The sequence below is a fragment of the Leptopilina boulardi genome, unplaced genomic scaffold, assembly GCF_019393585.1.
Source record: "Leptopilina boulardi isolate dan_hultmark-lab unplaced genomic scaffold, ZJU_Lbou_2.1 LbouV2_325, whole genome shotgun sequence".
Classification (NCBI taxonomy): domain Eukaryota; kingdom Metazoa; phylum Arthropoda; class Insecta; order Hymenoptera; family Figitidae; genus Leptopilina; species Leptopilina boulardi.
The window spans coordinates 1,770,516-1,796,384 of NW_026137891.1; the positions used below are offsets into that span (position 1 = coordinate 1,770,516).

The 25,869-nt window shown below is 24.4% G+C and overlaps 7 protein-coding genes across 9 annotated transcripts in view; 4 read left to right on the forward strand and 3 right to left on the reverse strand.

Moving 5' to 3' along the window:
- The window catches only part of LOC127284721 (eukaryotic translation initiation factor 4 gamma 3-like), a 53,440-nt gene extending 49,665 nt beyond the window's left edge, over window positions 1-3,775 (forward strand). For both annotated transcript variants that reach the window (XM_051310344.1, XM_051310343.1), the window contains exons 23-33: window positions 18-155; window positions 406-521; window positions 738-908; window positions 1,160-1,275; window positions 1,489-1,571; window positions 1,851-2,019; window positions 2,300-2,415; window positions 2,622-2,721; window positions 2,919-2,997; window positions 3,191-3,336; window positions 3,627-3,775. The gene's annotated coding sequence lies outside the window, so the exon portion shown is untranslated. The remainder of the gene's footprint in view (window positions 1-17; window positions 156-405; window positions 522-737; window positions 909-1,159; window positions 1,276-1,488; window positions 1,572-1,850; window positions 2,020-2,299; window positions 2,416-2,621; window positions 2,722-2,918; window positions 2,998-3,190; window positions 3,337-3,626) is intronic.
- A 182-nt stretch (window positions 3,776-3,957) lies between these two features.
- LOC127284733 (uncharacterized) lies at window positions 3,958-8,359 on the reverse strand. Its single transcript, XM_051310358.1, has 6 exons — window positions 7,682-8,359; window positions 7,464-7,588; window positions 7,234-7,385; window positions 5,478-5,592; window positions 4,567-4,692; window positions 3,958-4,259 (listed from the first exon to the last, which is right to left on the reverse strand). Exons 1-6 carry the CDS (start codon window positions 7,800-7,802, stop codon window positions 4,110-4,112), a joined length of 789 nt encoding a protein of 262 aa, XP_051166315.1. The 5' UTR covers window positions 7,803-8,359; the 3' UTR covers window positions 3,958-4,109.
- On the forward strand, window positions 5,504-20,570 carry LOC127284726 (zinc finger CCCH domain-containing protein 10-like). Of its 2 annotated transcripts, none has more exons than XM_051310350.1 (4): window positions 5,504-5,652; window positions 16,914-17,489; window positions 17,837-18,116; window positions 18,264-20,570. In XM_051310350.1, the coding sequence occupies exons 2-4, from the start codon at window positions 16,975-16,977 to the stop codon at window positions 18,732-18,734; spliced, it is 1,266 nt and encodes a 421-aa protein (XP_051166307.1). In that variant the 5' UTR covers window positions 5,504-5,652; window positions 16,914-16,974; the 3' UTR covers window positions 18,735-20,570. The 2 variants fall into 2 exon arrangements, with proteins under 2 accessions (XP_051166307.1, XP_051166308.1); XM_051310351.1 differs by lacking the exon at window positions 5,504-5,652 and adding an exon at window positions 16,678-16,820.
- Window positions 8,357-9,739, reverse strand: LOC127284728 (G patch domain-containing protein 11). Its single transcript, XM_051310353.1, has 2 exons — window positions 9,049-9,739; window positions 8,357-8,981 (listed from the first exon to the last, which is right to left on the reverse strand). Exons 1-2 carry the CDS (start codon window positions 9,269-9,271, stop codon window positions 8,440-8,442), a joined length of 765 nt encoding a protein of 254 aa, XP_051166310.1. The 5' UTR covers window positions 9,272-9,739; the 3' UTR covers window positions 8,357-8,439.
- On the forward strand, window positions 10,110-15,235 carry LOC127284722 (sarcolemmal membrane-associated protein). The gene is made up of 3 exons (XM_051310345.1): window positions 10,110-12,287; window positions 12,358-13,679; window positions 14,256-15,235. Exons 1-3 carry the CDS (start codon window positions 11,364-11,366, stop codon window positions 14,857-14,859), a joined length of 2,850 nt encoding a protein of 949 aa, XP_051166302.1. The 5' UTR covers window positions 10,110-11,363; the 3' UTR covers window positions 14,860-15,235.
- Window positions 20,571-20,672: 102 nt separating the features above from the next.
- On the reverse strand, window positions 20,673-22,895 carry LOC127284731 (dephospho-CoA kinase). The gene is made up of 3 exons (XM_051310355.1): window positions 22,676-22,895; window positions 21,973-22,264; window positions 20,673-21,380 (listed from the first exon to the last, which is right to left on the reverse strand). The coding sequence occupies exons 1-3, from the start codon at window positions 22,785-22,787 to the stop codon at window positions 21,077-21,079; spliced, it is 708 nt and encodes a 235-aa protein (XP_051166312.1). The 5' UTR covers window positions 22,788-22,895; the 3' UTR covers window positions 20,673-21,076.
- Window positions 22,896-23,175: 280 nt separating this feature from the next.
- LOC127284727 (uncharacterized) lies at window positions 23,176-25,551 on the forward strand. The gene is made up of 5 exons (XM_051310352.1): window positions 23,176-23,341; window positions 24,009-24,147; window positions 24,242-24,309; window positions 24,538-24,762; window positions 24,942-25,551. The coding sequence occupies exons 2-5, from the start codon at window positions 24,009-24,011 to the stop codon at window positions 25,353-25,355; spliced, it is 846 nt and encodes a 281-aa protein (XP_051166309.1). The 5' UTR covers window positions 23,176-23,341; the 3' UTR covers window positions 25,356-25,551.
- The last annotated feature ends 318 nt before the right edge of the window (window positions 25,552-25,869 follow it).

A 25,869-nucleotide genomic window follows, 5' to 3' on the forward strand; every position in this document is an offset into this window, starting at 1 on the left:
AAAAATTATTGTTACAGTTTTCAATTGACGATGGAAATAAGAGGAAAATATTTCAATAAGGAGGAAAGAAGTACTTTCAAAATTAATGTTTACTTTTTCGAAAAAATATTTAACTTTTTTTGAAGAAAAACCAGGAGAATGTGAATTTTATTTTGGTAAGTGTCATTATCAAATTTAATTTAAAACAATTCCAAAGTAAAATGGAGATAAATTAACGATAAATAAATTTTTTTTAAACATAATATTCTTATGATGATAATCTTTCTATTCGAAAACTTCTAAAATAGAGAAAGTTTGTGGGACATAGCCAAAAGGATACTGATATATTAAATATTCTAAAATATTAGGAAATTATTTATGAAAATTATCAGATTTATTAATGAGAGGTTTTAATTTATTTTTCAGAGGGTGGAAAATTCAGGATGTGTTTATTGACAGTAGAGGACAAAATATTTAATTTACTGGTACAATCAACAATGTGACGACTATTTTGAAAAGCGACGAGTCCAAATATTTTAAAGGTAAGTTGTCTAAAATCAATTTTAGCTATTTATGTATTCCAATTTTTTTTTCTTTTATTATTGATTAATATATTCTAGTGATGATTTATTAAAAATGAAAGTAGTGGACTGAAAAGTTTTGAGGAGAAATTATAATCTGACCTTTTGTCAATAGTCACAATTCTTGATGAAATATTTTGTGAAAATATAGTAACAGTTTATATTGAAAATTTTCAGCCTCGAGAGAATCTTGCAAAATAAAGGCAACCAAAAAAAGACAACTAAATAATTGGTGATGTCAATTTAGTTTTCCATTACGAAAGGAAATTCCCATCAAGAGTTGGAAAATATTTGGAAAGAGAAATTACAGCAAGAAAAAATGGAACAATAATCTTTCCTTCGCAAAAGGTACAACTATCTTTTTTATTACTTATGATTTAATTATATATAATAATATTAATATGTAGATAATAATAATATTAAAATTAAAATATAATTTTCTAATGATGATAATCTTTTAATTCGAAAACTTCTAAAATAAAGAAAGTTTGTGGGACATAGCCAAAAGGATACTGATATATTAAATATTCTAAAATATTAGGAAATTATTTGTGAAAATTATCAGATTTATTAACTAGAGGTTTTAATTTATTTTTCAGAGAGTGGAAAATTCAGGATGTGTTTATTGACAGTAGAGGACAAAATATTTAATTTACTGGTACAATCAACAATTTAACTACTGTTTTGAAAATCGAGGATTCTAAAATTTTTAAAGGTAATTTGTCTGTTTATAAATTGAAAACATTAGATTGTACTTTCAAAATTTTTGTGATGATAACTTTTAAAAAAATAAGAAATAGGTATTTTAAATACCTATTGTGAATTTTTAGCCAAAAGGATACTGATTTTATTTCTATATATATATACATTTATAATTAAAAAAATTTTTTTTTCTAAGATATTTATTGTAATTTTTTTTTTCTTCCAGATTTGATGTAATCAATCAATTTATCAACGATTCCATCATTTTATCCCGAATAATAAATATTACTTGTCCGATTTTATTTTTTGGTAAGTGGATTATTTTTTGAAAAATTCTAATTCTTTGTTAAAATAAATTTTTAATACTTTTTATAAATTTAATATAAATAAAATAAATGTCAATTGCGTGTTGACAAATTTTTTTTTATTATTTGATCAATATTTTCTAGTGATGATTTATTAAAAAATGAAAGTAGTGGACTGAAAAGTTTTGAGGAGAAATTATAATCTGACCTTTTGTCAATTGTCACAATTCTTGATGAAATAGTTTGTGAAAATATAGTAATAGTATATATTGCAAATTTTCAGCCACGAGAGAATCTTGCAAAGCAAGACAACAAAAAAAAAAACAATTAAATAATGGGTGACATCAAGTTTTCCATTACGAAAGGAAATTTTCACCGAGAGTTGGAAAATATTTGGAAAGAGACATTGACAGCAAGCAAAAATGGAAGAAGCCTTCTTTTCTTTGCAAAAGGTACAATTATTTTCTTAATTAATAAAAATTAATAATAATAAAAAATAATAAAATTAATATTAATATAATATTAATGTGTAGATGATAATAATAATAATATTAAAATTAAAATGATAATTTTCTAATGATGATAATCTTTTAATTCGAAAACTTCTAAAATAAAGAAAGTTTGTGGGACATAGCCAAAAGGATACTGATATATTAAATATTCTAAAATATTAGGAAATTATTTGTGAAAATTATCAGATTTATTAACTAGAGGTTTTAATTTATTTTTCAGAGAGTGGAAAATTCAGGATGTGTTTATTGACATTAGAGGACAAAATATTTAATTTACTGGTACAATCAACAATTTAACTACTGTTTTGAAAATCAAGGATTCCAAAAATGTTAAAGGTAATTTATCTGATTATAAATTGAAAACATTAGATTGTACTTTCAAAATTTTTGTGATGATAACTTTTAAAAAAATAAGAAATGGGTATTATAAATACCTATTGTGAATTTTTAGCCAAAAGGATACTGATATATTTTATATTCTATTAGAAAATTACTTGTAAAAATTATCAAATTTATTAACTAATTTTTGATTTATTTTTCAGAGGGTTAAAAATTTACGAAATGTTCCTTAAAAGAGCAAGAAGATATATTTATTCCACGCCTATTCTTATCTGATATTAAATTGGCTTATTTTTATTCTTGGTGAGTTATATAAATTAATTTCTGTTATTACACATTGAAATTTTACAAATATTTATTTATTATGATGACAAACTTTGACCATAAAAATTATTCCATGCTGGTTTCAATGCTCAACAGGGCTGAGATTTTAAATAAATTAACATTATTTAAGAAAAATTTTTTATTTTATTTCTAATTTCTTTTTTTCTTTATTACAGCTCCCAATTGGTGAAACTCAATTGTTTTCGGAATTAATGCCAAAGATTTAATTTAATATCTACAGATATTCTTTGAATGGTAAGCTATTTAATTTCTGTTATTAATTGAACAATTAGAGATTTATTTATTATATGATGACGAACATTGACCATAAAAATTATTCCATGCTGGTTTCAATGCTCAACAGGGCTGAAGTTTTAAAAGAAATTAATATTATTTAGGATGAAAATTTGATCTTATTTCTAATTCTTTTTTCTTTTTTTTATTACAGTTTCTAAATTTTATACACCTAGAGAAAATTGATTCAAGGCTTATTGTTTTATAATGGCAGAGAAAATAATAATTGTTTTGAGGATCATGGACCAAATTTTTTACAAAAGGCCGAAAACCAATACTGAATTCATATCTGAAGAAAATGTAAGTTAGATTTTTTTTAATTTAAAACAAAAAAAAAACTTTAAATATTAGGTTTTAAACGAGATGAAAATAGTGATTTTTTTTATTCATTTTCATCTGATATTTATTTTTATTTACAAAATACGATTATCAAATTTAATTTATGATGATACCTAATGTCATGCCAGACTGGAGTTTCTGATTAGACGTGATTGTTCAAAAAAAAATTCTGAAGCTAAAATTTTATTACAATTAAAAACTAATTTTCAATCTTTGTTTCAGTTTATTAATCATAAAAATTATTGTTACAGTTTTCAATTGACGATGGAAAATGGAAATAAGACAAAAATATTTCAATAAGGAGAAAAGAGGAATTTTCAAAATTAATGTTTACTTTTCGAAAGTAATGTAATTGTAATTTTTAATATAAAATAAACAAAACAATCTTTTTTTACTTTTATTTTAGTATTTAAAATTTTTATCTATAAGTATGTATAATTTTTTTTTGGTACAATTGTTTCTTAAAATATTTTTTAATTTCTTTCTACTAAGAAAAAGAAATCATTATTAATTTTTTATTTAAAAAAATGATGTAAGAGAAATATTTTATATACATTAATAAAGAATATAATTGAAATTTTATTTTAATTTTATTTATTACTGAAATACCGGAAATACAAATAATGAAATGAATAAAAATATACAGTGTATTCAATTAATTAACTGTTATGTAATCTAAATTATTATTTTTTTATTTATTACATATAATAAAAATAAATAATTTTTAATTGATTTTATTGTAAGCCCGAGGACCTTCTGAAATGTGCAGAAGTTGTTAGTGGTCCTTCTTCAGAAAATCCTGCAATTTCCTGTGGAACTATAGAATATTCTTCAACTCCTGTACATGGTCGGCACATACATTCAATAGGTGCTTTTGTTGCTACCTAAAATTATTTTGAAAATATTTCTTAATGCTCATTTACATTTAATTACACATTATTTATAGTAATAATAAGAATAAAAATATTTAAAATAATCACAAAAAAGAAGTTTGAATTTTTCGCGGGCATTTGACTGTAGCATCCCCCTAGTGACGAGAAATGGAAACACAAAAACAATATGGCCGACTGAGATCTCGTGGTGAGAAATTATTACTGTGAAGTTTGTGTATTTTTTCACAGGGAATATTGTGTTTGTCGTGAATTTAAATGTTTTTAAAAAGAAAAACGAGTATTTCTTTATTAAACAGACCTTTCTGAATTTACGTTCACCTGGCTTTGCTTTCGGGCAAAATAGTGAAACGCTCGCCTCTCTCTCACCGCTTTCTTGACAACACATGCAACTCCTCTCCATTTGCCAAATTTTTGATCCAGAAACCTACAAAATAAGGTATGATATGTTTATTTTTACAAAGAACAATAGTTAATTTGTTAATTCGAAAAAAAAATGTAATCCTACATTAAATTTATTTCCTTTTTTTTTGCCTGTAAATTCAATGTTTTTATCATTAGACCTTTCTGTCTGAATGTAAACTTTTATTTTTCTTTCATTTACAAGTTGAAATTTTTGAAAATATTAACATTTTTTAAAAATAATTATATGAGAATTTTTGTCTAATATTTTTTCAATTTACTTTTTGTTCTTTTTTTTTACTTTATAAGAAAGTGCGCGAAAAAATTTTTAATATGCGCACCAAATATTTTGAACGTCAAACTGCGAAGTATTTACCCTTTGATATTTTTCATTTAAATTTTTTATCGTTTCAATAATTGTATATTTAAAAGAATAAAATTATTCTTCGTAATCAAATTATTTTAATTCGTATTAAATTGTTTGTAATTGCAAACATGTTTTTAATTTTATCCAAAAGTATATAATCTATAATAAAGTATATAATATTTTGTTAAAAATACAAAATTAAGTTTTATTTATATTAAACATAACTTTTACTTTTTTTTTTTATATTTATATACACGAAGAATATGCAATAATATTATAAAACATTTTTAATTATCCAGAAAACATGAGATAAAGTTCGAAAACTTTTTTGTGTCATGTTTTTTTGCTTTTGTTGTGTAATATTTTTTTATATACATTTAAAATATATAAAAATACTATTAATAATGTTAAATTAATGAAATATAATGTTTTAGATTATTCACCTGCACATAACTACTACAACGGCCAGTGCAAGCAAAACTGGGAATCGGTTTCGGAACACATCCTGGATACTGCAACACGTGAATAACCCGGGTGATTTGACATTCATCGACACCGACAATTGCTTTCACGTTTCCAAATAAGCAAAATATTAGCAGTCCTGCAAATCCTGTTTCGGTAAGTAACAATAAATTCAAAAAAAAATTTCGATTTTTTTCAAAACTAATATAATTAATAAAATATCTACTTTTTTGTATTTACCGAATCTGTAGTGTATTTCTCGAGATTGAAACATTTTATCAAAGTAGCCAGTTTCCTACTGAGAAAACGGGAAATTTTTCTTGTACTTTTATATACCAACCCCCCATGATATTAAACCCTACTTTATTTCTTAAGAAAACATGGATTAGAAAGAAAAAAAAAATGAGTTCTTTCTCTTTTTTTTCAAATTTTCTCTTTATTAGAAGAAAATTTATACATAGAAGATAATAGAAAAGAGTTTTTCTTGATTTTAATATTTAAAATATTTATTTAATTGCAAATAGCAATTTTATATTTATTTTAATAAATAGATATTTCCATTTTTTTTTTAACGTGTAAAATTCGAAATTACTTTTATCACTTCTTGTTCTTTGAAAATTTCCCGCTGTGCAACAATTTAGAAACAACATTCGTTTAATGCTTTAATCTTGTTCATGTTTAAATTGGAATTTTTTGTCAATTTATTGATCTTTTTTTTTTAGTAAATGTTGAATTTTTAATTTATCAATATTAAAATATCTTTATTTAGGAATTAATTTTCTTTATTTTCATTAAGTAAATTTTTCACAATAAAATAATAATACTATAAATATCAGTGAATAATAAAAATCATTAATTTTCAAATATAGAAATTTATTAACACAAAATGAAGAAATAATGAAGAAATTTTACTCTAAAGAATATTTGTAATCTAAATGTTTTTTTGCTCAATTAAAATATATTCAAATTTAAAAATCAGTAATTTTGGGGGAAAAAAATTTTAAACATTTACGAGACAGTTTATGTTTATAATTTATAATTATTTGTCAGGCATTATTAGTAAAGAATTGCAATAATCTTATCTAAAAATGTACGATTTCTTTTTATTTTATTTCAAGCAGATAGAAATTTAAATAGTTAAAATTTTCTTAGTTTTTCTCAATGGAATTTAATGAATTGTAAATTAAATAATTAAAATTGATATTTTTTCCTAATTATTAGATATTTATTAATTTGATTATATTAATAGAATTATTCTTTCTTCTTGCAAAAAGATAAATAACAAGAATTCGATTAATTTTAAAATAATTATATTAATAGAATTTTAAAGTACAAGACAAAAAAAAATTAATTTAAATAGCAATAAAATGATATCTATTATATTTAAAGGGACAATGAAATATCACTAATAGAGTATTTATAAAATGTTTTATTTTCTAATGCTAATCACATATGTGATTAAATTGTACATAAATAATGATACAAAGAACATTATTCAGTTTGATATATATATATAATGTTTTAATTAATTAATTTTTTTTTTATTATATTATCACAGCAACATTCTGCTTTTTAGTTTCGTTCTATATTATTGTATTCCTTTTTTTTCAATTTAGACATTTTGAAATATTCTATTGAAATATTCTATATATAATTGCTCTTGAAAAATTATTTTGACATTTGAAAATAATTGCAGTTGAATTTTTTTTTCTCTTCTTTTATCTTGAAAATCCTCCGCACTTGGTACATTTACATTCAGCTGGTTCCCTTAATTTTATCTCCATTGTTCCAAGAATTTCACCCTCAAGTCGAACTCCATCTACATCATAGCAATGATCTAAAAGTATAAGCCGTTCCTTTAAATAACTTTCTCTGCAGCAGAAACATTCCTGAAATAAAATATTAATTTTCATGGGACAAAAAAGGATTTTTTTCTTTTTTATTCGAATTTATTTTTTTTATTTTACCTTTAAAAATCCTGTACTTGTTTTTACACTCGGCTGTACTTGAGAATTACATGAACCTTCACATTTTGTAACTAAAATATCGGTACTACAAGTTCTTATTAAACCTCCTGTTTCATCTTTTTCGTCTGAAAATTTTTTTTTTTTCAATTAGAATAGAAAATGAAAAATGTTATTTCTTTATGCACAGCATTTTTTTAAAAAATAAATTTTTAATTCACCTTTTGCAATATGTATTTCCGATTGAAGTGTTTCACAATTTTCTTCGCTTTCAAGTTGACTATTGGCACCATTTTTACAAAATAATGTAATCGTTAGAATATACATGATAACTTTGATCATGATAAAAAAAACTTTTATCTTCTCGTTAGTGAAAATTATTCCTTTTTTTTGCACAGTATTTTTTCGAAATTTTTTTGCAATGGAACTTGAAATCAAAGTTGAATTATAAGTGAAGAAAGAAATCTCATATCAGAAGCTTTTATAAACTATTTTTCCCACCATCAACTCTAGGGTGTCGAACTCCTGCTATGAACTAACAGCATTCTTTATCAGAGATCACTTCCCTTCAAGTTTTTGTTAGTAATAGACCAGTTTTCTGACAAAGCACTTTATTTACACGTTATTTTGCATTAAGTGCCTAATGGCTTTTTTATGTTATCATAAAAAATATTACGCTGAATATTTAAAAAAAAAAAAAAAAAATTATTCATAATCTTATTCTTGAATTAAGAAATTATAATTGAAAGTTATTTGATATAGAGAATTTTTCTTTTAAATTTACACTAATTTCAATTTATTATGTACATATACAATTTTTTATTCACAAAAATTATTGATTATAATTAAATTTTATAACTAATTTTATTTTTACATATCGATTGATTTTTCTATAAAATAAAAAATCAAGTCATTTTTAGGAACGTGTAAAAAAAAGGGTATAAAAATATTATAAAGTATGGCAATTTTTTTTTGTGAATTAATGATCACTCCTCGTGTTTCCGGGACAAGTTTCTCTTAAATCTTCCTCATTGTCATAAGCAACACCACACCAAATACAATAAAAATATTTTCCCCTCAAATATTTTGTGAGAATTTCTAATTTTTCACTATTAAGAAGTTTTTCCTCATTCTCATTTTCATCATCATCATCATCGTCACTTGTTTCGCTTTCTTCAAATTCTTTACCCTCTTTTTCTTTTGGAAACCAAAACCAATTTTCCACTGGTTTTTCAATTTTAAAATTTATATCGAGTTGTTCGCAAATTCTTTGACTTTTATGTAAATCCATTGTGGCCACTTGCTCTGCTTTTTTATTAGCTACACGCTTACGAAATTCATCGGCGTCCATTTTTTCTAAATTTGCAATAGGATTTGTTTTTTTTGGAATTTTTATTTTTTCTTTACCAAGACCGTGTCGATTATTTTTTAAATCAACTCCAATTGGTTCCGATATGCCAGTTTCTTTTTTTCCCAATCCTTTACCGGGATTATAACCCATCTTCATTAGCATTTCAAAACCTATAATTTAAATAAAATTAATAATATTCTATATTTAATTGGGAAATTTTTAATTATTTTTTTTTACCTTTATTATCACTTGATATAGCAGATGAAAGTCCCTCTTCTCGTTTTTCTTCTTCTATTACTTTAATAGGTTTTTTTTCCTTTAATCTTGCTTCTATTTCCGCTTTTCTTTTCATTATTTCCAATTCTCGTTTATCCTCCGAACGAAATATTAAACTTGGTGCAACATATTTTTGGCAATCTTGCAAGAATTTATCAGACATATAATCTTCCTCGTCTGACATGATTAAGTGTTAAAAGTTAAAACAAAAACAAAATTCAAATATTTTTCTATTATTAGGTTATGTTACTGTTAAAACACTTTTAAGATACTCTCATTTTTTAATAATCCAAGTTTTACACAATATAAACATATTTTGATAAATTTTTTAGTAAACAATGAAAATTTTCCAACTTTGACTTTTGTTTTCACCACAATAGTAAATTTTCTTTTTAACACTGAATTATAAAATAATTTAAAATGTCTATAATTTAATTACTAAATATTCAACATTATTCTTCTATTTAAAAAAAAACTTTATTAACTTTATACAGTTTATATTTGTCAGCAAAAAAGAGAGAAACAAATTTATTTTATTTTTTAGAGGTTATGTATGTCTGTATCGTTATATGTTCTATCTAAAAAACATTGACCCTTCATTTTATTAACAAGAGGAACCCATATGAATTGCAATAAAATAAAATATTGATTCTTTCTACAAATTTAAATTTTATTTGCATTTTTATTAGTTGATTTTAATAAATTTTATTTTCCCTTTAATTATTATTTTTAAAATTTGCAAATATAATATTTTCGTTTATAAACTATTATTAAAATTTTGAAGTTTTTTTAAAAAGTAAATTATACTTATATATTTGTTTAGAGAATTTTATAAAAATTTGAATAAAAATAAACTAGTGGAACAATGACATCAATTTAGAAAGTTCTATCCATGTATATAATAGGTGAATGTTTGTCCTTCATTTTAAAAACAAAAGTTTGTTTATATATTTCATTTAATTCAAAGATTTTGTATTTAAATATCAAAAATTGACTATACTTTCTATTTTAATAGAAATTAATATTTGTTCAGAGTTGTTTGTTTGAAATGTGTCAAGCAATTAGGAATGATTGAGAATATAAATCGTATAAAATCCAACCTAATAATAACACTGAATCTGTCATGGGGTCTTAATTAATAAATAATTAGGCACACGTTTTTAACAATTACATATGTGTATGTGTGATATACATGTACAGTGTCAAATATTTATTCAATTCCGGAAATCTCGCTATATGTCAATGGAATTTTTTTTAATTGTGAAAGGCGTCTCTTTCATTAAATGTTCATCCCACTCCAACGCGTTTATATAACTCGTACCCAGAGAATTAAAGCATTCGCGAATTGAAACATATTCGCATAAATATTTTTTAATATTTTTCCTCTGGCAAGAAATTAACTAATGTGACACACAGTACATTGGTACGGTCGATAAATAGCGGAACAGTGAAATGTGAAACACTCGACGAACGAGAGGAGAGATAAATACAGTGAAACGTGAAATGTGAACCGTGTTTTTCAAGAAACAGTTTTGTCGTTCCGTTGATCATTTGATGATGGTTTGATCCGTCTTGATTTTTTCGGATAGTCACAAAAAAAAGAAATACAATTTATAATTGTAAACGCGTTCGGCTATTTATTACAAAATAAAATCGTGTAAAACATACAAGAGACTGAATTAATTTCTCGGCAGTCATTACTTTTTTTCCCTTCTGTCAAGAAAGGCGTGAGTGTAAAAGCGTTCCTTGTGTTAGTGCATTACTGCCTTATTTTCGTTTAGTGCATCTCACAAAAGTGAACGACGACCTCATTTAGAACATCTAGTAAAGAAGATAAATCTAAAGTCGACATATTTATTTAATGTGATTTTTTATCTTCTCCGACATGAATTTCTCGATATCACAATGACTTTCGGAACAATGTCGGAAAGCAGCATTTTATAGCAGCACCACTGGCGCACAGTGTCAAGAGGAACAAAAAAAAAAAAATTTTTTATTCCATATCGTTGACTAAAAAAAAAGGAAAATTAAAAAATATGAATGTTAAATTTTTAATTTGTTCTACACTATCTCGACTCGATTCGACTCGTGTGTAATTGTGTATATATCGTTTTGTCGCGGATGTGTCGTTTTTATCTCTCTCTCTTTCTTTTTTTGATTTCGTAAGAAGCAAAACGTCAATTCACAATTTTCTTATCGTTCAAAGTTTTCGTTTATGCACGCGTGTTCAATGACCAGTTATTTAAGTAGTGTGGGCGTAACAGCTCTTTCTACACATGGACTTGAGATTGTGCTATGCAATTCTTTTTTCACCAATGGAGTCACCTCGAAAAACAATGATAATGAAAAATAGATTAGCCATACTGTCAGCAAGTGACAATTATGTTAATCCAATTAAAAATGTTGCGGAGAACGATACTAACCTAAACGATACAGATTTAATATCAGACAAAATGACCGCCAAAGGGGTTCTTATATGTCGTGATAATTCACATCCATTTCAAGATCGTACATTATTACTTGATCATCCAGTGAAAATAGGAAGATCAGTTGCTCGTGCAAAAGCAGCGCCATCAAATGCAATATTTGATTGTAAAGTATTATCGAGAAATCATGCAATACTTTGGTATGATTCAGGTAAATTTTATCTACAAGATACAAAGAGTAGTAATGGTACATTTGTCAATAATAATAGACTCAGCTCATCGGGACAGGAATCAAATGCAAGAGAAGTGTGTTCAGGTGATATTGTGCAATTTGGCGTTAATGTTGTTGAGGATACAAAAAAATTGACACACGGCTGTATTGTTGCAACATTAAAACTTTATTTACCCGATGGTAAAGAGGCAAAAGCAAGTTCAAGTAATTCAGTTGATCCAGTTGCTGGAATAACATTCGAGGATCTTTATATGCTTAATCAATTTGTTCAGGAGGCAAATAGACGTGAACAGGCATTACAATATAAACTCTCGTACCTGCAACAACTCGTTGAAAATACACAAATAGCCGCTAATCAATCATGGAAGGCGCTTATTGAAGAGGATCGACTTTTATCAAGGGTTGAGACAGTTGAAAGTCAACTTGTTTTCTTTTCGAAAAATTTCGCCGAGGATAAAGTTAGAAATGAATTGGTTAAACTTCACGAGGAAAAGGCACAATATCAAAATGCCGCCAAGGATGCATTGCAAAAAGTTTTACAGGTAATTTGTTTTTTTATTTTTAATTTTTGAATTTTTGAATTTTTTAATTAAAAAAATATTTTTTTTGCAGGAGAAATTAGATGTAACACACAGGCTAATACAATTGGAAACACGTTTAAATGAAACTGAAGAAGAATGTCAAAGTCTTCATGAGGTGACAAAACATACTCAAAGTGAATTACAAGAATTGGCAGCAAAATATACTGAGGCGCAGAAAAAATTGCAGGAGACAACAAATAAATTAATGGAAAGTGATGATAAATTACAGGAGTTGAATGTTAAAATGGAAGAAGAGAAAAAACAATTTACAAAACAGCTTAAGGATCAAACGCGCATTGAACGTGTTTTACAGGCAAAATTACAAAATTCCAAAATTGATTCAATAAATGTTCATAAACAAGTCACTGCCTTGAAAAATTATGTACGAACATTACAAGACGCAAAATCAAAACAATTGACAGACGATAATTTAGAATCTAAAGATGATATAAATGATGTACAAATGTCAATGTCCGGTATATTGAATAAATTAATTTTCAGCACAAAACCAACTGATATTTATGACAATATTGAAAATAATGTCTCATGGCAGGATAATCAAGTGAATTCAGAGGATTCAGAGGAAATGAAAAATTTCGATACTGACGATTTATCCTATAAGGATCAAATTAATGACTCATTAACAGATAGTGAGAAATTAAATGAATATATTTTACCACCATCAAATAGAAATTTATTTAATGGTGGCTTTACGGATAATTTAAATTTATCCATTGATTCGGATACTAATTCTGATGTAACGGAAGTCACATGTATGGAGACATCATTAAAGGATGTTGAAATGAATGACTCATTAACTGATAGTGAGAAACTTGATAATTATATTTTACCACCATCAAGAAGAACATTGGTTGCAAGTAATTTTGATTTAGATACAAATTCAGAATTAACTGATGATATTTCTAATGTGAAATTAATTGATGATTCTTTATTGGATAATGAAAAATGTGATGAACAATTGTTGAGAAGAAAAACTTTTAATATTGTAAATGTAAATTTAGATTCTCATGATAATGATCGTGTTACAATAATTGAAGAGGAAAATAATTCAACATCAAGCAGTGAAAATGACAATGAATCTCCATCGAAGAAATTAATATTTAATGAAATTCCTGAGAGTACTGTGAATTTGGATTCTGATATTAATTTGAAAATTAGTGATGATTGTGATGTTAAATCAATGGCAATTGTGAATGATAAATTGGATAAGAAAATTTATGATCAAGAGACAATTGTCGATGGAAAGGAGGAGTTGAAGAAAAATGGTGATAAACAACCAAAATTGGAAGTGAGATTTGCCAGTGATGAGGAGGGAAAAACATTGGAAAGGAGGTGAGTTTTTTTTCCCGAAATTCTAAAGAAAAACTCGAGAGAAAAATCTTTATGACTAAGAGAACATTTTTCTCGATTACGTAAAAATTTTTTTTATAATTAAAATAATAATAATAATAATAATTTATTATTTGTATTATATTTTCTTATTATTAGTATTATTATTTTTAATAATTAAAATATTATTCATTACTTTAATAATTATAATAAAATCAAAATTGAATTTAATGCGAATTCCAGAAAAAATTGTCAGAAATAAAATTTGAAATCAGTTTTTTTTTTTGTGGAGCTATGAAATTTTGTCTTCTATTATTAGATGAGCCTCTCAATGGATGCCAAATCTCGAATTCATAAGAATCATTTTTGTACTCTAAATTTACTCTCGTCTTTTAGAAATTATTATTTTTAATACTTATTTAATATATTAAAAATAGATTTATCGATATTAATTTGATTAAAAAATTTTTAAATTGGAAACTTCTCTAGTTTCAATATAAAATTTTTTTTTTTTGTATTTTTTTTTATTGCAAAAAACTAATTTGATATTTAAAAATAATTTTTATTTTTTTTACACAGAATCGAGACAGAGGAAAAAGTGAAAGAAGTCGATACGGGAATTAGTTCCGTGACAGAAGATTCGCTATTAAATCTCGTTGAATCCACCGTTACATTGAGGGATGGGGAAAATAAAACCGAGCTGGAAATGGAGAATGAACATTTGGATGGAGAATATATAAAAACATTGAAACCATTAAGTAAAAGTGATTCATCGCAAACTGTACAAGTACAAGAGTTTATTCTTCAAAGTCTCATTGGTTGTTTTGATTCATTGAAAGAGGAGGACAGTCAAGAAGCACAAATTATTGTTAAAAGAGAATTAAAAGAATTGAAAGATTGGTTAATGCGCGAACAAAATGAAATTATTTTAAATAAATTAAAAGATATTTATTATCGTTCGAAAAATGAGACACAACGTATGCGCGAAGTTAATGAGGAACTTGTTATTCTCAAGGAAAAATATAATGCCTTTATGGAGGAAAAGGCCGAACTTGTCAAAAATTATTCAACCCTAAAAAGTCAATGTGGTGATTTATTAAATGCAAGTTATACAGTGCCGATTCATTATGTCGCGCCACTCGCTTTGGTGTTAGTTTGGATGCTACTCGAGAAATTATTTTAATATTTTCTTATTATTCTTTTGTATATAAAAAAAAAAAGAAAAAAAAAACTCTCAAAGAGAGTGAGGTGGACCCTCTTTTTTTTCTCGTTAAGCTCAAAGACGATAAAAAAAAAAATCTATACTGTAGGAAATTCTCTTTTAAAAAATGGAGTGAAGAATTTTTTATACGATTGAAAAAAAACAAACAAAAGAATGCAGTGTAAATGTTTATGTAAATATTTCGATAAATTAAGGGGGGGAGGGGGCTCTGACTATAGATTTCAACTTTTAGGAATTTTGAAATTCTATTATTTCGTAGAATCGAAGAAAAAAAATCAAAGGATTCATTCACAATTAATAAATTGTTAAGATGAACAAACAAAAAAAAAAAAAAGAACATATTTATATATATATATATTTGCAGGGAACCTTGAGTTCAAGAAATTAAACAAAACGAGTCTTGTTAAAATGTTTATTGCGCTGCCAATCTCAATATATCATATCTTCCCGGACGCAAAGGAGTATTATCGTCAAATAAATGCACGATTATTTAATTTAAAAAAAAAATCTTTTTTTTTTTTAGAAAAGATTTTTTAAGAGATCTCTTTTTGAAAAATATCCCTTAAGATATCTAAAGAGATATTTTTTAAAGAGAAGATACTTTGAAATAACTTGAGAAGATTATTTTAAAGGATACTAATTGTTTATTATTTTCTAAAACAACTTTAATGTTGTAATAATTTATTTTTGAATTTTGATTAATTAAGAAAGAATGTCAAGATAAAAATTTATATTTACACACTATAGTGAGATATATATTTAATTTTTAAAACGTGCTTCTTTCTAATGTATAAAGTCAATTGTTTTTATATTTATATTTTTCACAATTCTGTATTATTCTATTGTTTATTGGATGCAAAAAAAAAAAGAAAAAAAAAAAAAAATTATGACTGTTTAAAAGAAAATGTGCAAATAACTTTTTGGAAGAATTAATCCGTCTTTGTATTTTTTAGTTTATTGTTATTTATAACTTATGAACTTAGACCAGTAGTTCATATTGTCAGACCATTTTTGTTTTTTTTTTTGTCATACTAATTCTAAAAATTATTCAGAGGTCTGTCACTGGAATGAATGGCCTAGGTGTTGTTTTGTATTTTTTAAAATGATTACACTTTTTCTATTAAAACAAATAAAAAAAAAAATCTTTTTATACGAAAATTATTAACGCTCACACACACACATTATAGCAAAGTAATTTCATTAGTTATTTAGAGTGCCATTGTATGAAACTATAAAGAAAAAAAATTTGCCATGACTTAAATTATTGAAAAAAAAGTATATATCTGAAAGAAAATTATATTTTGATGAAGAGGAAAAAAAAAAAAAAATTGGGATGCAAATTTTGTAGAAACTGATTTTTTTTTTCTTATGATTTATATGCAATAAAAATTAGGTGCAGACAGTAAATTTTGTAAATAATATTGTTGATATTACCTACATATGTAACAGTCATTATATTAAAAAAAAAAAAGGATTAAATTAGTTAAAATTTCTCAAATTCCTTGAGTTGTTATTTCGCCTTTACTTTCCAATTCCATAAAATTAAATCTCGTGTGGAAATTATTTTTACCACCTAGAGGTAAACGAAAGTTATTTTTTTTTTAAAATAATTCTTTTTTAATTTAAAAAAAATTTGTTTTTACTTGAAATAATTCCAGAAATATCTAAAAACCAGAGTTGAATTCATTGCTTCCTTTTAAATGTTGTTACACATTCTAAAGTCATAAATATTTATGTTGTAATGAGTTCATGTAGATATTCTCAGAATATTAGTTCACTTTTTCTGCTGAATTATGTACAAGTATTTTTTGATCTTTGCACTTTTTTTTTTTTTTTGTTTCATCGATCGAGAAATATTTTTTATATAAAAAAAAGGAATTTATCAGTATAGTAATTTAAACTATTTCTTCAAATTTAAACAAGTAAAAACTTGTGTAGTTTCATTATATTTAGAATTTTTGTATTTAATAAATTTCTTTTTTTATAATTTATTAATTAATATATTTTTGTTTCAGATATAAAATTTTGAAGTCACAAGTGAAAGAAGTGGAAAATTGTTGAAATGCCTAATTACTAATGAAGAAAAAATTAAATAGTGAATTAGAAATTAAAATGGCTGGCGGTTTAAATAATATAAATAGGGAATCATCGCCCTATCGTGTTTGTCGTGATTTTTTACGCAATGTTTGCCATCGTGGTAAACGTTGTAAATATCTTCATGAAAGATCAGAAGACAGTCCAATTGATGAATATACATTTTGTCATGATTTTCAAAATGGTATGTGCAATTGGCCCGGTTGTAAATTTGTTCATTGCACTGAAAGTGAAGAGAAACATTTTCGTGCAACTGGCGAATTACCATCACATATTCTTGTTAAATTGAAAAATACAAATGACAAAGAATTACCAGCATGTAAAGATTTTATTAAAGGCAGTTGTCAAAGGGTGAATTGTAAATTTAGACATTATAAAAAAGATGAACCACAACCAAATAATATGATAACAGTTTCGCAAATAAATCTACCGAAACCACAACATTGTTTTAATGGAATTGGCAGTGGTGATAATCGTCGATTCGAGGAGGACAGAAGGTTTGACATTTTATTTATTTTTTTATAGTAATTTAAAGAAAATTTTGCAATATTTTTTTTTTAGAAAAAATACATTTGTATTCAAAAGTCGGTTCTAAATACAATTGCAAATAAAAATTGGATATTTAAACTTGCTAGTGGAATATTAATAGGCGGATTACGTAATTTGAAATTATAAGCGTAGTCTGCTTGAGATATATCTTAATGCATGAATCACTTTGCGATACGAATATTGCGTTCAATTCTAGAAATGAATCCTTGAAAAAAAATTCTCATGGAAATTTTAAATATTTTTAATTTTTGAGAATTTTTTAAAAATAGTATTTTAATTAATTTTTTTTTTTCAGCTATCAATGGCAATTGGAGGATCATTCTCTACTTGTAAATAATGGATACAGTGCATCACATTCTCTTGATTACATTGGACCACCTGAGCCAAAAAGAAGACTAGTCTCGAGTGAAGCTCTTTTACATTTTGAAACTTCACAATTAGTTGGACAGCATCCTACACAGTCCGTTACACCTGGATATTATTATCCAGTGATACCTAGAAACGAAGCCAGAGCAATTGTCCTAGAAGATGAAAATGCATTGCTAAGAAAAAAAATCGAAGAATTAAAAAAGCAGGTTCGTTCAATAAATGTAATTTTTGATTTAATTAAATAGAAGAAATTTAAAAAATCAATTTTTTACTAGAGATGTAATTTTTAAATATGCCTCATATTTAGTAAATTTTAAAATATTGTAAAAATAATAAAAATTTTATTTTTTCAGGTAAGTGATTTAACAGCGACAAATGAATTTCTCTTGGATCAAAATGCACAATTGCGAATGTCAGGCAAACGTACAGCTAATGTAACTGCAGTAACGGTACCGGCAGTGACAATAACAAATACGGTACCACCATCACAGGCGCCAACTCCACAGCAAATGGTGAACGCCGCTGTTGCCGCTGGAACATTAAGAACTGTTACGGCAAGTGTTGCAACAGTACCAGTTAGTTTGGCGACAGTTGCACCCGTTTCAATTGCCGCTGTTTCAATGGCACCTGTTTCAATACCACCGCCAATTGTCACAATGGCACAGCAAACAATTACAATGAGTGGCTCTGGTCCACAACCAAATAATCAACAACCACAAAATTCACAACAACCAACAAGTTTACCCCTATCGATATCGGGAGCAACTGCTCCATTATTGTCCTATCCAATAATGACACAAGAACTCAGGCCTGTTTTACAGTAATAAAATTCTTTTTTTCTTAAAGAAGAATTTTTTCCAACTGAAAATCATTTTTTTTAAACTGAATTCTATAAAATAGAATTAATATTGAATTTTTAATTCATTTTTTTTACAGTTTTTCTAATTCTAAAATTTTTTGAACTAGAAAATCTTTTGTAGGAAAAATGAGAAATTTTTTTTGGTAATTTGAAAATTCAGTTCAATAAAAATTCTACATTATAAAATTCGAAATAATGATTTTTGAAGAGAATTACCCAGTAAATATTTGTCAGAAAAATTATATTGTTAATATAATAGTTTTCTGCGTACTTTTCCGTAAGGTGAATTTCCCCCCCCCCCACACACTTCACATCTGTTTAAAAGAGTTGATAAATTACGAAACAAGATTAGAATAACTTCCTCTCGATGTCTTGTTACATTAATTCTTTATGAGTTTTACAAATGTTCAAAGCAAATTTACTTCATTTTTGTTTTTGAAATTACAATTTAATGTTGTAAAAATTGTTGAGAAAAAAAAAATTCTTGATGATACTTTGCAATTCTTAAAAATGAAAATAACACAAAAACAGTGAAATTTCATTTGAATTATTCAATTTAATTGGATAAATGTGATATATTTATTTAATTTAGAATTCAATGGTCCATTTAAATACACGATTTTAAATTGAATATTACAATATTTCAAATTAAATTCAAGTGAAAAAATATAATTTAAATTGGAAAATATTAAGCAAGAAAGAAAACACTGTTTTAGTTATTTTTAATTTTAAAAATTCAAAGAATCACCACACTAACTAGAAATATTATGTAGATCTAGTTTTTAAAAAAAATTATTCTCTGCGTATAAAATATTTGAAAAAAAAATATTCTACACTTTAAAAAGTTGTACAGGACAATAATGTTTTGCAGCTTTTTTCTCTTGTTTCATTTTGACTGTAACATTTTTACAGTTCAGTAAAAAAAAAAAAAAAAATCTCGAAAATCATTAATTTAAAAAAAAGAAACTCAGGGGTTAGAATATCAAATATTTAAATGTGGTATTTTGCAATTATTTTTTCATTTTTAAATTACCAATTAATTGGTAGTTTTTTTTTTTTGAAATTACTTAAATATTTAAGTACCGATGATTTAAGAAGTTATAAATTCTTAATTTCGATAATTAATATCGATTTTTCTTTTTTTTCTTTAAAAACTCGTTTTTGTTTATTCTAAGAACAAATCTATTGTGATAATTTTGTTTTCGTTTTTGTAGAAATTTAGTGATTTTAAGATTAAAAAAAAAAATAAATAAACTGAAAATTTTCTTTTTAAGAAATTCTCTACGATTGTATAATAATTTTGTAGATAATTTCATAATTTAGGTTTTTAATATTGCGATGAAAAACAAAAAACTTATGAAAAGAAATTAATCTCCCGTTAGATGAAAATCAATTACATGAATGTAATTAATATGTTTGATAGTATTACTTTATCGATTTAAGTACAAATTGAAAAGAGTATTTTGAATGCACAATGTCAAAGTTGAAAATAATAAATTCATTATTAATGTTAAAAAAAAAAAAATATCCATTCATGCTGCTACGATTGTTCTGTACGTTGTAACATTGTCGATATTTCTTAGAAAAAGAATTTTTATACTTCCAATATCGATAGATAAGTTAAATATTCTTATACAATAGTGATATTTTAGTAATTAAGTACTTATCGCGACAATTAAACTACTCGTCATAAATTGTAGAAGATAAGTTTCCAGAAAGTGATGAGAAGTCGATTCTAATTAAGTAGATAACAAACAAAAAAAAAAAAGGTAAAATAAAAATTGTTGTACATAAAATTCAATATTCTGGTTTCAATTGTTTTTTTTTAAATCAATGCGCACTTTTTTTCTATCACTCGTATCTTATAAGAATATGTTTTTTTTTATTTTATTATATTCAAATCTTAAATAGAAAACCTCTTTCGAGTACATTTTATTTCTATTCTTCGAAATACAAAGTAACAAGTAAACAAAAAATAATCTTGTCTTTCAAATACGCAAAATTAACAAGTTTGAGCTATCGAATTTTTGTGCTTAAGTAAATTTTTATACAAAGTTTGGAAATCTTTTTAAATAAAAAAAAAAATGATCATAAAGTAAAGAAAGTTTAATTAAAAAAATCAGATCTAAATTCTTAAATTAATAACTATTTTGTGAGTAAAAAATGGAATTTTACAATATTAACAACAAAGTTCATTTATATTTAAAGTTTTCAACTGAAAAATTAATTATTCGATGATGACTTAAATTGTCACGTTTTGGGACAATTATTTTAATATATTTTTTTTTTTTTGTATCACCCTTTTTTTTATGCAACTGCAGGTATTGACTTTAAGGATTTGTTCCTCAGCCAATAAACACCAGCCAATAATACAGTACAACAAAATCCAACTAAAATTCGTATTTTCCAATGTTGTTTATAATTTCTTAAAACATTGATGACTTTTATTGTTTGTTCGCGTGTATCACGATCGCTGCTTGAATTTTCAATAACAAAATTTGCCATATCCGCTTTTTTTTCAAGCGACATTTGTGCGCCTATTCGTAATTTTGCTTTAGCTTCTGTGAAACCTGAACGCTCCATTAATCGTTGAAGCTGAAGATCTTCCTCACTGGAAAAAATAATTTAAGAGCTCATAAATCTTATTTTTCCTGTTTTCAAATTAATAATAAGCCTCTATTTAAAGACAATATGAATAATAAATTTATTTTATGATAACTTATCACTTAATTACTTATTTTAATTAGTTTTTCTTAATGATTTTGTTTATTATTTCAAAGATTAGACTTGAGAAAATAATAATAATCTCAAGTCTAATATCTGAAATAATAAAAATTATCAAGAAAAGTAATATTAAAATAATTAAGAGTCATAAATTTCTAATTTCTATTGTAGGGGAGAGTGGTCCTATTTCGGCCTTGTGGGTAAAGTCGCCCCCCCCCCTGGGTTTCTCAGAGCTGGCGTTCGCGTCGAATTAATAATTTTAAACAAACTCTTTTTTTACATACACTAAAATAATTATTTTACCGAATTTACCCACAGGGCCGAAATAGGACCACTCTCCTCTATATTTAACTATTTAAGATAGCTAAAAACAATAATAAAGTTATTAAAAAGAAATTTAAATATTTTTCTAAAATAATGGATAATTTTTATAATTAAAATTTGTGGGAAAAAAAAAAGAAATATATAAATTAACAAACCATGTAACGACAATAACTTTATATAAATATCCAAGCATATGTCCAGTTTCAAAAAGTAATGGTAAATCCATAACAATAAATGGATGACCTTTGAGAAAACATTTAAATGCTTGCCAACCCATTTCTCTATAAATATGAGGATGCGTTATGGTATTTAATTTTTTTCTCTTCTCAACATCATTGAATATTAAATCGCCCAATTTGACACGATCAAGTTCTCCATTCTCCAAAAATACATCCGATCCAAATTCTTTTCTTATATTGTGCCACGCTGGCTTTCCTGGTTCAACGACTAGATAATCATAATAAAATATTGTTATTTGCGAAATTTGAATAATAATATTTATTTTCATTTCAATAATAACTGTCAAATTGATTTAATATTATCGACCTCAAGTCAAGGTAGACGGTAAATAAAAGAAAAATACACAGAAAATAGAATAAGTCTTAATGAAAGAATTTGAAAAAAAAATCTTGTTTCATAAAATTGTCGTTTCATGAATGCAAATTGATGAATGTAACATTTATAAGGACTTTGATCGCAAATGAAATATTTTAAATTTTATTTATTTTAAAAAAAATGATGAATTATCAAGAATAATTAGTTGTCAACCAATTTGACTTTCTTTTTCTTTTTTTTGTAAATGATTATTTATTATTAATTTTTAATTTTTCATTATATTATATAGATATGATTCCTAACCTTTTCTTGCAACAATATCAGCATCAATGACAGGTATTCCATGTTCACGCATTATTGCAGCAACAGTACTTTTTCCAGTGGCAATACCACCTGTTAATCCAACAATAAACATTTTTCTTGATTATTAAATTTATTTAAATAATAAGAAAATTCAGTTCTGTCATGTATACATTTCAGCAAAACTTGTGATTTCGCGATTTTTGTACTTACAGTGTTGTCATAATTTCAGTTGGTATTACAGAAATCATACGTTTAAAATCCTATAATTGTCATTTAAGTTATTTATTTTTTTCAATTAAAAAGTGAATTAAAAGTAAAACAATTACAAAAAAAAAAATTTTTTTAAATAAAATATTTCTAAATATAAAATTTAAAAAAATATTTAGCAGCATTGCAGGTGCAAAATTTTGTGCTACAATGTCAAAGGGAAAAACATTCTTAAGGCGAATGGATTATAATTTAATTTTACTAAATTACATTTTAATGGATTTTCAAATTATATAAATGCAAAAATTTCAAAAATGAGATACAAATTATTTTTCTAATTAGTGTTAATGAGTTTTTGTAGTAGAAGGGATGAAGTTGGACCTTATAAATACCCGATGCTTTTTGAAAATTTGAACAGTATATTTCTGCTATAGTTTCTGGTCACATCTACACATAAATGTAAGTTTATTATTTTATTCTATTTTTCTTTTAATTTTTTATTGATATATACAATATACAATATACAATATATACAATAATACAATATAATAAATTATTAATTTATTTTTATTATTTATTATTTTAATTTTTATTTATTTATTTATTTATTTATTATTATTAATTTAATGGCCAAATTAAATATAAAAAAAAATACTTTTTTAAAAATTATATTTAGTTTTAAATTATTCTTTAAATTATTTTTATTATTATTTAAAATTATTTGTTTTTTATATTATGAAATAATTTATTTTCACGTCTCATAGAAAATTATTAAAAATTAAATTAATTTTAATTAAAATTATTCAATTTTAAATTTATTTCAAAAATTAATTTTTTTATAATGTAGAATTATTAAAAAAAAAAAAATAGTTGAAGTGATTAAAATTTGTTCTTGATTTGAATAATAATTTTTCCCATCATTTATTGATAATATAATTTTTAAATAGTAACAAAAAAAAATTTCACTAGCAAAATTAAAAGTTATGTGTATTTTTGGAAAGTTGAATATAATTTTTTTAATTTATAAAATTTACAATTCATTTTTGTCGCCTTTTTTATATGAGTTTTATTTTTATTTTATTTTATATTAAAATAATTTTTGGTTTTCTTTTTTTTTTTTTTTTAGATGCAGTCCCTCAACTACAGTTTGAGCTTTCTATTGGTGTCTTTATTGGCACTTTTAGCATCAGCAGAGAGAGATGAAATTTGTTCCTGTTCAAAAATCACAGAACATCCTCAAACTAAAATTTGCAAAGAAGATTTCAGTAAGAATATTTCAATTTTTTTTTTTTTTAAATCAAATTTTATTTATATAATTAAAATTATTAGAATCATAATATTTTTATTTATCATTTTCAGTCATTCAAGTTCATGTCAATAATATAACTGAAGAAAATTACATTGTAAAGTTAGAGGAAACTTACATGGTGAGAATATTTTGAATAATTTATCTCTATTTATTTTTTTTTTGTAATATAAAATTAATATTTAAAATGTTCAAGTTATGAAAATTTTTCGTTTCTTTTCCTTCATTTTTGTTTTATTGAAATTTATTTTTCATTTATTTTTATGAAAATAAAATAATAACAAAAGAACATTAAAAAAAAAGAATATATTATATAAAAAATATTAATTTTTTTGAAAATTATTTTCAGGATAAAACCAACTACTTCAAAAGCAATATGGATGTTATTATTATTGAAAATTTTAATAGCTGCAAATCAAACTTGACAATGAATGAAACTTTTATCATCAGTGGTAGAATTATAGGAGAAAAACCCACTACATCTAAATGTCAACTCAAAATACATTTGAATAATAAACGAAAGAAATCTTTGCATTTAAACAAGAAAAAGTTGTATAATTATTGTGCTTGCAGTGTAAGTATTTTAGTAAATATTTTTTAAACTTTTTATTTTGTAATAATTAATTTATAAATTTATAATAAACTTTAAAAGATGAGTAAAATGAAAATATATTCATAATATTATAATATATATATATTGATTGAATTTATATAAAAAAAAATTAATTTTCAAATTTTTTTCTTTTTTTCCAGATCAACAAAAATGAACAAAACAAAACAACAACTATTGATGAACAAAAAGAATGTATTTTGGAATTAGATCCAAAAACTAATTTATGCCGTAAAATGAATAGTTTTTGTGAAAAAAATACTGATAATGGTAAATGCCATTGGAAAAATTGTTTATCTTATAAAAGTTGCGTAGAAGGTAAAAGAAGACGAAGACAAAGTCTGTATTATGATTATATGTTGTATTATCCTTATAATTCTTACAGTTTTTCTCCTTATTCGACATTCAGTAACGATTATTATAATCCTTATTATGATTCTTATTATGATTATCATACGCATCATAGCCATCATAGACATCATAGCCATCACAGACATCATAGCCATCATAGCCATCATCATAGACATTGTACCACATGTAATTCAACCAAGACGTAATTCATCCAACAATAATAAAAATAATAGACTTTAAATTTTGTGACATTCTATAATAGAATAAAATTAAAATATTCATAATTTATTTTAATTAATATAAAAATGTCTTATATTTTATTCTTTTTAAATATATTGTAAATAACAAAAAATTGTACTACACATTTTACTATTAAAAATAAACAATTTTTAATCCAGAAAATTATTATTTGTAACAATTTATTTATTTCACAGCCTTTTTTAAAAAATAAAATTATTAGAAAAAAAATTTTTTTGACAAAAATTTTAATTATTTATTTTAAATAACTTTTTTTCTTTTATTTAAAAAAAAAAACAATTTTTTATTTAATAAAATTAATTATTTGTAATAATTATTTATTTCATAGTCTTTTTAAAAAAAAAAAATGAAATTACAAAATAAATTTTTGACAACAATTTTAAATAAAATTTAGTATTTTAAATAAAAGATGTTGATAATTTTTTTCCTTGTTAAATTATTTATTTAACTAGCAAAATTAAA

Bases quoted from the DNA above. Each gene is read 5' to 3' on its own strand.
- LOC127284726 (XM_051310350.1), top strand. From the start codon at position 16,975: ATGAAGAAAAAATTAAATAGTGAATTAGAAATTAAAATGGCTGGCGGT. The intron at 17,490-17,836 runs GTTTGACATTTT...TTTTTTTTTCAG, and splicing joins CGATTCGAGGAGGACAGAAG to CTATCAATGGCAATTGGAGG. The intron at 18,117-18,263 runs GTTCGTTCAATA...TTATTTTTTCAG, and splicing joins TCGAAGAATTAAAAAAGCAG to GTAAGTGATTTAACAGCGAC.
- LOC127284731 (XM_051310355.1), bottom strand. From the start codon at position 22,787: ATGTTTATTGTTGGATTAACAGGTGGTATTGCCACTGGAAAAAGTACT. The intron at 22,265-22,675 runs GTTAGGAATCAT...ATGATTATCTAG, and splicing joins TGATATTGTTGCAAGAAAAG to TCGTTGAACCAGGAAAGCCA. The intron at 21,381-21,972 runs GTTTGTTAATTT...TATTTTTTCCAG, and splicing joins AAAGTTATTGTCGTTACATG to TGAGGAAGATCTTCAGCTTC.
- LOC127284733 (XM_051310358.1), bottom strand. From the start codon at position 7,802: ATGATCAAAGTTATCATGTATATTCTAACGATTACATTATTTTGTAAA. The intron at 7,589-7,681 runs GTGAATTAAAAA...AAAAATTTTCAG, and splicing joins GGAAATACATATTGCAAAAG to ACGAAAAAGATGAAACAGGA. The intron at 4,693-5,477 runs GTGAATAATCTA...CTTATTTTGTAG, and splicing joins GTTGTAGTAGTTATGTGCAG to GTTTCTGGATCAAAAATTTG.
- LOC127284728 (XM_051310353.1), bottom strand. From the start codon at position 9,271: ATGTCAGACGAGGAAGATTATATGTCTGATAAATTCTTGCAAGATTGC. The intron at 8,982-9,048 runs GTAAAAAAAAAT...TTTAAATTATAG, and splicing joins TATATCAAGTGATAATAAAG to GTTTTGAAATGCTAATGAAG.
- LOC127284727 (XM_051310352.1), top strand. From the start codon at position 24,009: ATGCAGTCCCTCAACTACAGTTTGAGCTTTCTATTGGTGTCTTTATTG. The intron at 24,148-24,241 runs GTAAGAATATTT...TATCATTTTCAG, and splicing joins AATTTGCAAAGAAGATTTCA to TCATTCAAGTTCATGTCAAT. The intron at 24,310-24,537 runs GTGAGAATATTT...AATTATTTTCAG, and splicing joins AGTTAGAGGAAACTTACATG to GATAAAACCAACTACTTCAA.
- LOC127284722 (XM_051310345.1), top strand. From the start codon at position 11,364: ATGGACTTGAGATTGTGCTATGCAATTCTTTTTTCACCAATGGAGTCA. The intron at 12,288-12,357 runs GTAATTTGTTTT...TTTTTTTTGCAG, and splicing joins CATTGCAAAAAGTTTTACAG to GAGAAATTAGATGTAACACA. The intron at 13,680-14,255 runs GTGAGTTTTTTT...TTTTTTACACAG, and splicing joins GGAAAAACATTGGAAAGGAG to AATCGAGACAGAGGAAAAAG.